General features: G+C 31.5%; 2 protein-coding genes and 1 pseudogene across 2 annotated transcripts in view; 1 reads left to right on the forward strand and 2 right to left on the reverse strand.

Annotated features, from left to right (window-relative positions):
• Nucleotides 1-981: 981 nt before the first annotated feature.
• Nucleotides 982-6,051, reverse strand: LOC145271024 (uncharacterized). Its single transcript, XM_080126582.1, has one exon. The coding sequence runs from the start codon at nucleotides 5,991-5,993 to the stop codon at nucleotides 4,626-4,628; it is 1,368 nt and encodes a 455-aa protein (XP_079982708.1). The 5' UTR covers nucleotides 5,994-6,051; the 3' UTR covers nucleotides 982-4,625.
• LOC145270354 (uncharacterized) overlaps nucleotides 6,045-14,215 on the reverse strand; it is a 52,353-nt gene continuing 44,182 nt past the window's right edge. Inside the window, exon 3 of the mRNA XM_080126004.1 lies at nucleotides 6,045-6,058. Coding sequence (XP_079982130.1) covers nucleotides 6,045-6,058 — 14 coding nt within the window. The remainder of the gene's footprint in view (nucleotides 6,059-14,215) is intronic.
• On the forward strand, nucleotides 13,157-13,306 carry LOC145271727 (U1 spliceosomal RNA; annotated as a pseudogene).

Raw genomic sequence — 14,215 nt, forward strand, 5'->3', positions numbered from 1 at the left:
TGGTTTCTTAAAGCTAAACATTTTTCACACGTGATGACTTCATTAACGTTTTTTATACAAAGGAAAATAACCGTAACATTCTTATTATCGACTTATATGAATACTTAAAAAAAACCCAAATTTTAAATAGAAAAGCATAAATGAATAACGCAGTTATATGCTGAGAAAATGATTATATTTTGAATTTGAAAAATAAATAAAAATAAAAAAGCAAAATTGCACAAAATATTTGTAGCATTCAATCAGTTTGACGTTGCTAAATTGTGAAAGGGGTGTAGTCTGTTTCATTGATGATAGGAGATGGTTCTTTTATGTAACTCCGAATGGTCTATTATTACTTTCTTTGAATACTTCATAAACTAATGTGATTTTCCAGGAACATAATGATTTAAACGGGTTCTAAAAGTTTATTCATCACAAACTATGTAACATTTATTGTAGTGTTTAATTTGGCCGGAACAAATCTCTGGAAGAGACATTCTAATGGCAATCACCGTTTTCAACACGTACACGTTTAGAAGAGCGCGTAAAGAGACAATACCGTAATCTTGTCTTTGGTTATTTTACAAATACAAAAATATTGACGAAATGTGTATGAAAACTGGTCTTTGCCGTCATTTTGTCATGTTCCTAATGTTTAATTGTACAATATTGTTAATTGTACAATATTGTTAATTGTACAATATTGTTAATTGCACAATATTGTTAATTGTACAATATTGTTAATTGCACAATATTGTTAATTGTACAATATTGTTAATTGCACAATATTGTTAATTGTACAATATTGTTAATTGCACAATATTGTTAATTGTACAATATTGTTAATTGCCCAATATTGTTAATTATACAATATTGTTAATTGTACAATATTGTTAATTGTACAATATTGTTAAGTGCACAATATTGTTAATTGTACAATATTGTTAATTGTACAATATTTTTAATGGTACAATATTTTTAAGTGTACAATATTTTTAAGTGTACAATATTTTTAATGGTACAATATTTTTAATGGTACAATATTTTTAATGGTACAATATTTTTAATTGTACAATATTTTTAATGGTACAATATAGATAGTTCTCACAACACTTTCATCACAACGTATCGGGCGGTGAATGCATTGTGTGCAAGAATATGCCTTTTGTAAATTGGCTGATTTCACAGGAAAAACATTAATAATGACAAAGTGTATGCTTTTAGTTTCTTTTTATTAGACGATTCGTTTCTACAACACCAAGAATTATGTTTTTTTTTATCTTTTTCAGAGACATTGTCGTTTTTAACCATTCTTTATTTCATTATATTCTGATAGATTCCACCATCGATTCAGTCTAATATAACAATAGTATTTTGGAATAGATTCCTCAATATGGATTTTCAATATAAGTCTGTCGTATAATTAAAATTCTTAGCTTTTATTTTACTTCAGTATGTTTAAAGAGATCATGGGGCTCCTTCCTGGGGCTAACAGTTGATTCTATTACAGTTTAAATTTATGTCCAAGGGCTCTTTTAAGAATAGACACTTGTTTTTAGATCATTTTTTAGGTCCTGCTATTTTGTTATCTTTTCCCATTCTGCTCTATTAAGGTCAAAGTCGTTTGGAACTGTGATGTAGATAATGAGTGCAGTTCTTTCGGTCTTGTTCCATATTACTATATCTGGCTTGATGGCCTTGTAATTTATGTATATGCCCGCCTGTATGTCTTTGTCATAGAACACTGTCACTTTTTTCCGTTTGATGTTATCAGTGGTGGTTCATGTTCCCAGATGTTCGATGACCTGTCTAGCTCCTATATGAGATCCAATATTAACTTTGATTTTTGACAAGAATATCCACACACTTTACAAGAATCTTGCTACTGATATTACGTCGCATTGTATAGTATCCGTCCCCGAGCAGTCCGTCTATTTCTGTGTGGCAGAACCTGCATTTATTTTCATTGCTGACACCATTACTCTTTTTTTACAAGGTGATACCACTTATCAAGTCACTCGGTGATAATGGTTATTGCGTGTACAGTACGTTAATGTTGAAATTTGATAAAGTGTCTACTTAAGGGGGCGGTTCATCAGGAATTTGTTTTATGTTGGACTTAAAGACATAGTTGTTTGATTTTTCAGGAAAAGCATTAATATTGACAAAGTGTATACTTTTAGTTTCTTTTTATTAGACTATTTGTGTCTTCAACACCAAGGATAATGTTTTTTTAATCTTTTCAGACACATTGAATAGATTCCTCAATATAGATTTTCAATATAATTAACATTCTTAGCTTTTATTACTTGTGGCTTTTAATATGTATTAGCAAATGCCATTTACAAAAACAAAAATATTCACATTTGCTGTGAGATTTCTTAAATGTGGAAATACAAGAATATCCACACTTCACACGAATGTGGCATTCTCCTAATATGTTTCAGTAAAGTTAATTTATGTAAACAAAACTAATAACATTTGTAGTGAGAAGACTCTACTCTCCTTTGTTTGTTTCTGTACCATTTGTTTAGTCAGTTTTGTGATGGACGTTTTGTTCACATACAATCTTAAGGTTTTGATACTTTTGCATTGTTTTTATTTTGTGTCATTTGTACAAAATGTTTAGTCAGTTTTGTGATGGAAGTTTTGTTCTACTGTTTTTGCCTCCTGGTATTCATATACAATCTTAAGGTTTGGATACTTTGCTCATCCATTATGGCTTGGTTTCGGTGGTAAATCTCCGAGAAACCAATATCATTTGCTACTTGAAACAAATGCAACCTTGGTGACAATGGATTCTGTACATTATTTTGTATAGTGTCAGCATTTTGTTTTAGTATTATGATCATCAAAGAATGATAAAGGCTTCATAAAATGAGAAACGCCTTTAAAAAGATGTGGTCTCAGTGTGAGTCAATGTGATATTCACACAAAAAAGCCACACACATAAAAAAAATATGGCCTGTGTGTCTTCATGTCTTCACATACTAAGTTTGATTTTCGAGAAAAAGAATATCCACACACTTTAAAAGAATGTGGCTTTTCCTTTTTTTATTTTACTTTTGTTAGGTTGAAGAAATCAAGCAGCTCCTTCTTGATTCTGTTACAGTTTAAATTTATATCCGAAGGCTATTATAGGAATAGACACTGCCCCTTTATGGCTGCTATTTGTAATTTCGTTATAGCTTGATCTTCCAGGGATTGCTTCCAAGTATTTCTGAAGATTCTTTTTTTATTAAGTTCGCATATGCTTCATAAAATTTGATTTTCAAAACAAGATTGTCTACAAATTTGACAAGAATATAAATTTTCCCTTTTTTATTTAACTTTAGTAAGTTTTAAGAGAACAATGGACCCCCTCCATGAGCTAACATTTGATTCTGTTATGATTTAAATTTATATTCGAGGGCTCTTTTAAGAATAGATGTTTCCCCCTTTATGGCTGCTATTTGTATTTCATTACAGTTTGGCGTTCCAAGCCAAGGCCAAGCTTTGTAGTTGTTGTCTGCCTCAGCAGACATTTGGTGTGATGTTCATTCACCATTTTTATTTTCGGGTAAGAAGAACATTTGATATATTGGTCTATGCTTACCACTAACCCTAACCCTTGAAGATCAGTATGCGTGGTTTATTTAAGTGAGCCCTAAATCACCTTTTCTCTTTGGTAAGTACAGCCCGTCCATGCACTGATGTTTCTAAATGACTTTATGAAGGGCCAGAATTTATCGAGTTTTTACGTCATGGTTATTGATGAAGTTTTGTGGCCAACTGATTATGCCAAATCCATAAGAGACAACGGGTTTTGACAATTGATTGATGGCAGTAATTTTGTTTTTTGGTGATAATTCTGATGAGAGGATTATTTAAGTCGCTTGAAGTATTTTCCCCGCACTTTTTTCCAGTGTGAGTTCTCATATGTTTAACATTGTCAGGGAGTGTGTTGATGTTGTCTTTCTTCCTTTATTTATAGTGCACTTAGCGCATTTGTCCATGCAGATGTCTCTCTGTTTTAGAGGAGATCCTGAATGCCTACTAGACACTATTCTCGAGTGTCTAAGGTCTCTCTGTAAAAGCGTTTGCCAGAACCTGGTATGAGAATATTTTTCTCTAAAAGTAAACCCTGAACAAATATTCCAAATCATATAGTATTCGCAGCCGAAATAACATCTCTTCACTATGGCTAACTCACATTAGCTTTTACAAGCAATCGTGCACCTTCCTCAAGTGATGTTACCCAAAGTAACCGCACGAAGCTCGATACTCCACTAAATTCTAGTCCTCGAATCCAGTAAGACCAATAGACAAAAATTTAATATATAATATAAGATATGAAAATGGTTAATTGGGGAGAGGAAAACTGTTTCCAATTTTCTGATTTTAGAGAAGGTTATACACAAACGTTACAAGAATATGGTTTTGCCAAGGTGTGAGTTTTCATATATCTCACTAAAGTTGACTTGAGAAACATAACATCCACAAACTTCACAAATATGTGGCTTTTCACTTTTTGTTTTATTTTACTTCAGTCGAAGTTCTCAGAAATCAAGGGGCCCACAACCTGGGGCTAATACTTGAACTCTATATGAGATACATAGATATTCGAATGTTCCATTTCAGTTCTTTATCTCTCAAAAACTGAGTTAGTAAAGAAGTTGAGTGTGAGTTCTCATGTGTTTCACTAAATGTGATTTTTGAGAACAAGAATATGCACACACTTCACAAGAATATGGCTTTTCCCCAGTGTGAGTTCTCATATGTCTTACTAACTTTGATTTTGTAGAACAAGAAAATCCACAAACTTCACAAGAATATGGCTTTTCCCCAGTATGACTTCTCATATGTATCATCAAATTTGATTTTCTAGAAGAAGAGTATTCACAAACTTCACAAGAATATGGCTTTTCCCCGGTGTGTGTTCTCACATGTGTCATTAAATCTGATTTTTGAGAAGAAGAATATCCACAAACTTCACAAGAATATGGCTTTTCCCCAGTGTGAGTTCTCATGTGTCTCGCTAATGTTGATGTTTCAGAAAAAGAAGATCCACAAACTTCACAAATGTGTGGCTTTTCACCAGTGTGAGTTCTCATATGTTTAACTAAATGTGATTTTTCAGAAGAAGAATATACACAAACTTCACAAGAATATGGCTTTTCCCCGGTGTGAGTTCTTAGATGACTCACTAAATGGGATTTTTCAGAACAAGAATACCCACACTCTTCACAATAATGTGGCTTTTCCCCAGTATGTGTTCTCATATGTGTCACTAAAGAGGATTTTCGAGAACAAGAAAATCCACACACTTCACATGAATGTGGCTTTTCACCAGTATGCTTTCTCCTATGTGTCACCAAAGAAGATTTCCGAGAATAAGAAAATCCACACATTTCACAAGAATATGGCTTTTTCCCAGTATGCTTTCTCATATGCCTCATTAAATCTGAGTTTTGAGAAGAAGAATATTCACAAACTTCACAAGAATATGGCTTTTCACCAGTGTGAGTTTTCATATGTCTCACTAATGCTGAGGTTTCAGAAAAAGAAGATCCACAAACTTCACAAATATATGGCTTTTCACCAGTGTGAGTTCTCATATGTTTCACTAAATGTGATTTTTGAGAACAAGCATATCCACAAACTTCACAAGAATGTGGCTTTTCACCAGTGTGAGTTCTCATGTGTTCCACTAAATTGGATTTTTCAGAACAAGAATATCCACACACTTTACAAGAATGTGGCTTTTCCCCGGTGTGAGTTCTAATATGTTTCACTAAACTTGATTTTTCCGCACAAGAATATCCACAAACGCCACAAGAATATGGCTTTTCCCTGGTGTGAGTTCTCATATGTGTCAGTAAATGTTGTTTTTGAGAGAAAGAATATCCAGAAACTTCACAAGAATATGGCTTTTCCTCGGTGTGAGTTCTCATATGTGTCACTAAATGGTATTTTTCAGGAAAAGAATATCCACACACTTCACAAGAATGTGGTTTTACTCCAGTATGCATACTCGTGTTTCATAAAACGTGATTTTTGAGACCAAGGAAATTCAATAGTTTTCAATCAAGATAATCTGTAAATAAAAATAAAACAAATTATATTTTTACTATTTTCATGGCATATTCGTAATCTGTTTATTGTTGTCAATTTTATTTAATTGAATTCACAATCTCTTGATAAATTTTATATAAAGATATTTAATTGAATTCACAATCTCTAGATAATTTTTATATAAAGATATAAGCAAAACATTAATAACATGATCTGATATTTTCTACCTTGGCAAAGAAGTAGCCTGTAAAGATGTTATGATATATTCTAGAGAAAAAAAGAAACACACACACCCACACACCCACACACACACACACATATATGTTATTTTCATAATTTTGTGTTTTTGTTATACATTTTTTATTTGTGACCCATACTATTCCATCTAAGATTTTTAATTTATTTATTATCAAACACATAGACTCTGTAAACAATGCATGATAAGCCAAACGCTATCACATATGATGGTACATGAAATCCAGTTTGTAATGATTTGCACCCCCGTGGAGATAAAAAAAAAACGTCGGATTTTTTTGTGTGTGTGGCATTCTTTCATTTGCTTCGGTCAGTGAAAGTGATTTCATGTTGCTCGTTTCAGAAAGAGGGTGGTGGAGATGTTGGCTATGAATAGAGATCTATTGGGGTTCGATCTCTTGCTAAGAATTGATGTCATCCACCTGTTGCATGGCGCTCATATAGTGAGGTCAATTTCCAGAAGGAAGTTTGCGGTGTCAGTAACTTATCTTGGCTTTGATAACATTTATTTAAAAAACAATTTGCGCTTGAGCCATTTTTTTTTCAGAAATTTTCAGCACATCAGGGATTTTCGGGTGTGCTGAAAACGAATATCACATTTTCACGATATTGCAAGCATACTTTTCTGCATGTTTCATCCAGTAATATACGCTTTTCGGAAACTTAAATTTTCAATCATACACTTTTCAGAAACTTAAATTTATATCATACACTTTTCAGAAACTTTTTCTAAATTTATATCCATCGATTCCTGAAACTGTATTTTTCTGAAACCTAACGACTTCCAATTTATGAGAAAAAAAAATGGCTCAAGCGCAAATTGTTTTTTAAATAAATGTTATCAAAACCAAGATAAGTTACTTTTCTACCGAACTGGATATGTTTTTAGTGTTTTTATTTAATGTAACATGTTTATTCAGCTCGAAAAACATACAATGTTTATCGATGTATTGGAAAATTAAGAATGGCGACCTACTCTCGCTTTAACACGGTAAGTTTGGGAAAAGGAGTTGAAAATAAAAAAATATGCAAAATACTGTTAAACCCCCACTGAATACATGTCAACCTATGTCACGGAAACATATATGGAGCGAGTTTTTAACCGTATTTTGTCTTGTTTTTTATTTATAATTCCTTTTCCCAAACTTACCGTGTCGAATCGTATTTCCAAGTTTAATTAAAGTTTTATGGTGTGATTTTTTAATTCAATTGTAAGGTTAAAGCATAGAATAGGTACAAAACACCCTCCCCATGTTAAGAATGGCTTTTTAAATAATAACGTTATTATTTACGTCCAGGTCACTCTCTGCACTAGTACCAAAACTTCTTAAAAATGTAAACTTAAAAAAATATTTACCGTTTTGACCACTTTATGTTATTCCCCCCCGCTCCCAAGAAAAAAACTAAAAAGTATTTGTGCGCAATAAATATCTAAATTAAATGTAATGTTTACAAATACTTTCATTATGAGGACGAAACTTCTAAAAAATGGAAACAAAAAAAATGGAAACGCAAAATGTCCGCAGAGACATATGTCCGTAGAGACACGTGCTGAAAACGAGGCAAGCTCCTCCCCCAAAAATATGGGCGAACTATAATTTGAAAACGAGGCTTCTCTCTTCGAAGACGAAGGGGGGTAGTAATTTTGGCCATCTTGAATTCTTACGACTCGTAAAAAGTTAATATTTGGTATGAAATAAACAGCGTTTAAAACTACTTAAAAACACTAATAAATGATTCAGGTAGGTGGCAAAGTAACTTTTATAGCTACTGTTAATATTTCTTTGTTGTATATTTTAATTTTTGACCACTTTTTCGAATCTATGTGTACAGTAATACAAACCCAATTATTGTTTTTAATTCTATTTTTCGGGATATTTTTAATGGCTTTTCAGACGTAATGGCAAACAAAAAAAAAGATTTTGATTTTTTTTTTTTAGCATTAAAACTATGTTGGCTTCGATTGTAAATATTTACCAATTATATCAACATTCAAACGGAATTCTCTAGCGACATAATAGTTAAGGTGTTTTCTGTTCATTTATCTAATAAGTAAACCAACTTCAAATAAAAGGTACTCATGCAGAGAGTGATCCATATTGAAATAATAACGTTATTATTTAAAAAAAGAAAAGCCATTCTTAACATGGTGAGAGGAGGGTGTTTTGTACCTATTCTGTACTCTAACCTTACAATTGAATAAAACACATATCATAAAACTTTAATTAAACGTGGAAATACGATTTAACAAATAGTGCGGATCACTCGCTGCATTAGCACCAAATTAAATTATTGTGTTTATCGTAAATATTATTTTCTAAAACATTACGTCAGTTTTGCTTAAATAAACACTATGTAATTGAAAATACTTTTTTTAAAAATAGCGCGTATCAGTAGCACCATTTTCGTATTTGGGGTGTGTGAATATTTTTTAAGATTGCAATAAAAATAAAACCTTTTTTATGTTTACGATTATTTTAAGAATCAATATTTTGGAGGGGATTGCAAAAAATTAAACTTATTTCAGATCATTTAAAAGTTATTGAATTGGATTGTTTGATACTAGTGCAGAGAGTGATTCGGACGTGAATAATAACGTTATTATTTAAAAAGCCATTCTTAACATGAGGAGGGGAGGGTGTTTTGTACCAATTCTATACTTCAACCTTACAACTGAATAAAAAAAATAATAAAACTTTAATTAAACCTGAAAATACGATTAAAAAAATAGCGCGGATCACTCTCTGCACTAGCACCTATTTTTTTAAAGCGTAAAAAATAACTTATTTTTCATATGTGATTGAAATCAAAATAAACTTATTTTATTATTTAAAATTATTTTAACGTTATTAAATTATACTTTTGTAAAACAAAATACAAAAAAAAAAAAAAAAAAAAAGGATTTACCTTCCATTCCAGGAATATAATACGAAAAAAAAATCTTTTCTTTTGTGTTCAACGCCGAAAATTGCTGTTAGAATTTCTTTAGTAAATTGATACAAATTTTGTTTTGTGTGTCCAATTCATTAAGAAATAAAATATATGAAAATATAAAAGAATCAAAATTATAAGATGAAAAACACGATTTAAACGTGAAATTATTAAAAGAAGAAACAAATCAACTGCTTCAGAACAAAGAACGTATGTTCATCGTAAAACGGTGTAATCATTATTTTGTTCCTCGTGTAAAAGATTGACCATTTCATTATTATTTGGATTAATCGAACTACTGTTTACATCCAAGATGAGAACAGTAATCCAAATAATCCAAATATAAAAAAATGCAAAACTGAATATTCCACATAAACAATTCAAAAAGGAAGGAATTGAAACAAATAGCGAAGTCAATCAAATAACAAAAACTAGATTTGAACCAACAAAAAACAAAATAATCACATGATTACATTATGAAAATTGCGACTTATTTTTATCAGATTCGATTCTGTTAACTTTACGATGACCTTAACTTATAATTCCAGACTTAAATCTGATGTTTTACATGCAATCAACGACAAACGATGGAAGTGTAGTAGCTGTTTCTAGTTTGTTTGCGTATTTCAGCAATGTGTCGCGTTGTCACCATTCTGGCTTTCCTTGTCATGTTTTGCGCCCTCCCATGTATTACCCCCTCCTTTAATAGAGAAGTAACGCAATGTTGTAAAATGTCCCGACTCGCAGATGTAAATATGAGAAAAAATATAACAGAACACAAATTGATACTGAACAACATTCAGATCGCCTTGTAATTTGCTTGGACCCTACTATATATATATATATATATATATATATATATATATATATATATATATATATATATATATATATATATATATATATATATGTACATAAAACTGTGTGTGGCGTACTGAGAAAAATATTTTTTCTCAAAAATAAAAGTGAACAAAATTTATTTGTACAAAAATCTGTATACATGTTTCTAGTGTATAAAATAATTACACATAAAAAAATTTGGTGATTTTTAATTTTATTTTTGAAAGATCGCTAGTAAATTAGCAGAATAAATAACTGGTGTTTTTTTTTTCGTAATTACATTAAAATTGATAAACTAAACCTGTTTTTCTTCTGTCGTCACAAATATAACTTTTAAAAGTATATTTTATATCATTTACATTAATTATCAGCGTTGTTTGCCTAAAATAACTGTTATAGTAAAGCCAGGAACTATGCTATATTATCGATTATCTCGATGACGACGGCGACGATCACGATGACGACAACGACGCTATGAGATTAATATATGAACAAAAAAATATAGCGTCTATTGGCATTTTTTAAATTACTGCTCATAGGCACCGCCAAAAATGGCCGCAAAATCAAGTTGTTGTTGTTTTTAAAACGAAATTACATTTATTAAAATCCATTATTTCTGAGTAACTTTTTTTTCCAGAAAGATGAATTTTATCATATAGAAAACAGAATAATGTAAAACTTTTTCTACTATTTTTAATTAAATTTTAAATGTTACATTTTCCCCAAAAGTTAACAATTGACATTTTTTGTCTTGCACAAAAAACGTACATAAATATTAAAAAAAAAAAGGTTTTTGAAATAATTAATTTATTTATTTATTTATTGTCTAACTAAGATTTAGGATGATTTTCTAAGAGAATATGCAAAAATATTATAATATAAGTACCTGGATTTCAAATAATTCCACTCATTCATATATGTAACCTGTCATTTCGCGTCGATCTAGAGTCTAGATCGACACTGTTTACGTTTGCGTTTGATAAGAAGCAAACTATGGAAGACCAAACAGGCCAAAAAACTTATTTTTCAGTAACGAAAATTTCAATGTATTATTAAGCTGAGGCTGGCCAGTCCAGATGGGTGACCATTTGTATGAGTTTGGTTTTTAATGTGTATGTGTGTGGGGGCCAGGCTCCCCAAAATGGGGGGGGGAGGCAATTTAAAGCAGAATAGAAAAAAATTATTTCAGCGCGTTTGGTCCACCGTAGTCGAAAGACGGCAAACGTTTTCAAACGGGATCGAAAAAAAATGATGCTTTTTTTAACACAAAGGGCACAATATTTATCGATTTTTTTTTGTATCGATTCTTCAAAGCATGCCCTGTTTAATAATGGGCATGCATTATTCGGCTCGCTAAAAAAAATTGGTAATTTATTTATCAAAGATTTTAAAATGGCTTTTTTCGTATAAATATTAAAAAAATTTTTTTTGTTTTTCTTAGCTTAAATTAATTATTTTACTTAACATATTCACCGAATTTCATACTTCAAAACTAAGGTATGCAAACAATTTTTTTTTTAATCTATAATTCTGTCCCTTACAACAACACAATATGTTTTGTTCAGTTTCAGATGATTATTTCAAGCATATTTGTTCCCACTTCAAAACAAGGGGGGGGGGGGTTGTAAGCAAAATATATATATATATATATATATATATATATATATATATATATATATATATATATATATATATATATAAATATCGTTTATGAAAAATAAGTACACCGTTATAAAGTTCATTCTTCTCTTAATAATCGCTGAAAATTTCGTATTGATCGGATAATTACCTGATTTTCGGTAAATTTTTAAAAAGACGTTGATATGATTAATGGGTGCTTGCACATTTTTATCAAGACATCAAAAAATAAAAATATTGAAAAAAATATATTGTATGTATTCGTTATAGAATAAAGTTTTCATGCAAAAAGAAATCACTTAATTTGATCAAATTTTAATGAGCTCGATCGGGTAACGGCCATCTTTTTTCGCTTAGGAGAAGGGAGCGCCAGGGGGAGATAACTCCAATCACTGCTTACAGTTTGTCAAATTTTGATGATATTATTTAGAAACATGAGAAAAAAAAATACTTAAAAAATATTTTAGCTTTTCTTCACTTATTTTACAAAGTTTCTGTTTTCTTTTTAAATTTTGTGTTTCATTTTGTCCTTTGTAAATCAATTTTTCGTTTAAAACCACCCCTACTCCTCGTGTACGTAAACAGCCAAATAGCGATAATAGTTCGATTTCATTAAAATTTGATTTTCCTCAGTAAAAAAGTACTTGATCAGATTAAGTTACTTTTTATTCGGACGGGTACGTACAATATAACTCTTTTTGTTTTTCAATATTTGTTTTTAGTAAGATTTCCTCTGTAAGAAAAAGTACTTGATTCAATTAAGTTACTTTTTTTTCGAAGGACTTTATTCCATAACGGGTACGTACAATATAACTCTTTTTGTTTTTCAATATTTTCTTTTTTTAATGTCTTGATTAAACTGTACAAGTGCCAATTAACGAAATACAAAACTGATTTAATTACATAAATGTGTTTTTGGTTTAGTGTTTTGGTTTGAATTCTAAAAGTTTTCATTCGTTTGTATTTGTTCTCATTGAAAAGATTATGAATTTATGTTGTTCACATGTAAACGACCTTGACATTGAATATTACAGTAAAATGTAAGTTTTGTTAAGAATTGGAATATTTTGTGAAAATGTTAGTAATTTTAAATGATAGTAACTTATTAGTTATGGATTATTGTTATTAGTTTATGAAAAAGTTGTGATATGATCATATTAGTGTTTCTCGGTGGTGAGTATAGAAGTGTAATATATAAACAGTGGTGGGCACCGTAAAAAAAAAACAAAACATTATACTTCCCTGACGTAAGTCAGGCCTAGGCCCTTCGGGGCCTGGGTAGCATTGTGTCAAGCAAAGACCAGCAAGACCTTGGTCAATGTAGGGGCAACCCTTCATACCAATTGTCACTATCCAGCTCCTCTACTCCCCGGGGAGTTGGTCCCCATTTCTCCTTCACTCCTCACTTTAAAAATCGGTCTTGTGCCTAATTTGCTCGGTGGGGGTGCAAATAAATATCCTTACCTTACGTAGGGGTAACGGTGATCACTAAGGCCGTTCCCCATCCATTGCACTGCGGTTGGGTTGACCTTTGCGATCGTCCCAAATGTGGACGACTCGGACTAGCTATTTCTAAGTGTTGGGTCTGCGTACGCGCTTACCCCGATAATACAATCAAAACCAGAAATCCTCTCATATTTCTTCCAAGTATCTCTCACTCGGAGGTCTGTACTCCCTCCGCTTAATCACCCTTAATCTCTGTAATACCAAGAAACCGGCCATTTCTCTATAGAAAAAAAAACTTGGAAAATTAAGACATTTATAAGTTTTTGGGGATGTTGAAAACGAAAAAAACGTTTAAGATTCCAGCAAACGGCATTCACCCTTGAATTGTCGACTGTTAACAATTTTTGGGTACGCTGAGAACGAATATCGCATTTATTTATTGCGCAAACGAGTACTTATTCATATTTGAAGACATTCTTTATCCAACGTAATCAGTACAGTTTGGCAAGCAAGATGGCCGCCCGTCGTGCATTTAGGTAAAAACACCAAAAAGAGCCAAACGAGCCAAAAAATGACCACACCCCTCCTTTCACTTTCCTAATTTCATCAATTCGGATATATCACACACTTCTCATGATTGAACAAATAATTATTTTTATGATAAACAAATATATTTATATATTTATATTATTTTCGTTTTTTGACACAAACCGATTTTTTTTTTCTTACATCGAATCTGATAATCAAACCCGTCGCCAAATTTACCGTTTGCATAGTATGAACTCCAGAAGCGTGGGACTTTTTGAATAAATCTTAGTTGAAACTAAGATTTATTCAAAACATCCTAGCGTCCTGGAGTTCATAAAAGTGGGGGATCATTTTTCTATAATAATTTAACCTAAAATGAGCACCCACACGTTCACCTCCACCAAAAAGAAAAAAAAAACACATTTTGTTTACATTGGGGAGGGGGCGGGAAAACGGGTGTGTGCAGCAGAAAAGTCCCGTCGTGCGAAAAGCGCGGGTATCTTTCCTAATAAATGGATACGTTTTCAGTGTTTTTAGTTAA

The sequence above is a fragment of the Euprymna scolopes genome, chromosome 46, assembly GCF_053919585.1.
Source record: "Euprymna scolopes isolate OS-2025 chromosome 46, ASM5391958v1, whole genome shotgun sequence".
Taxonomy (NCBI): domain Eukaryota; kingdom Metazoa; phylum Mollusca; class Cephalopoda; order Sepiida; family Sepiolidae; genus Euprymna; species Euprymna scolopes.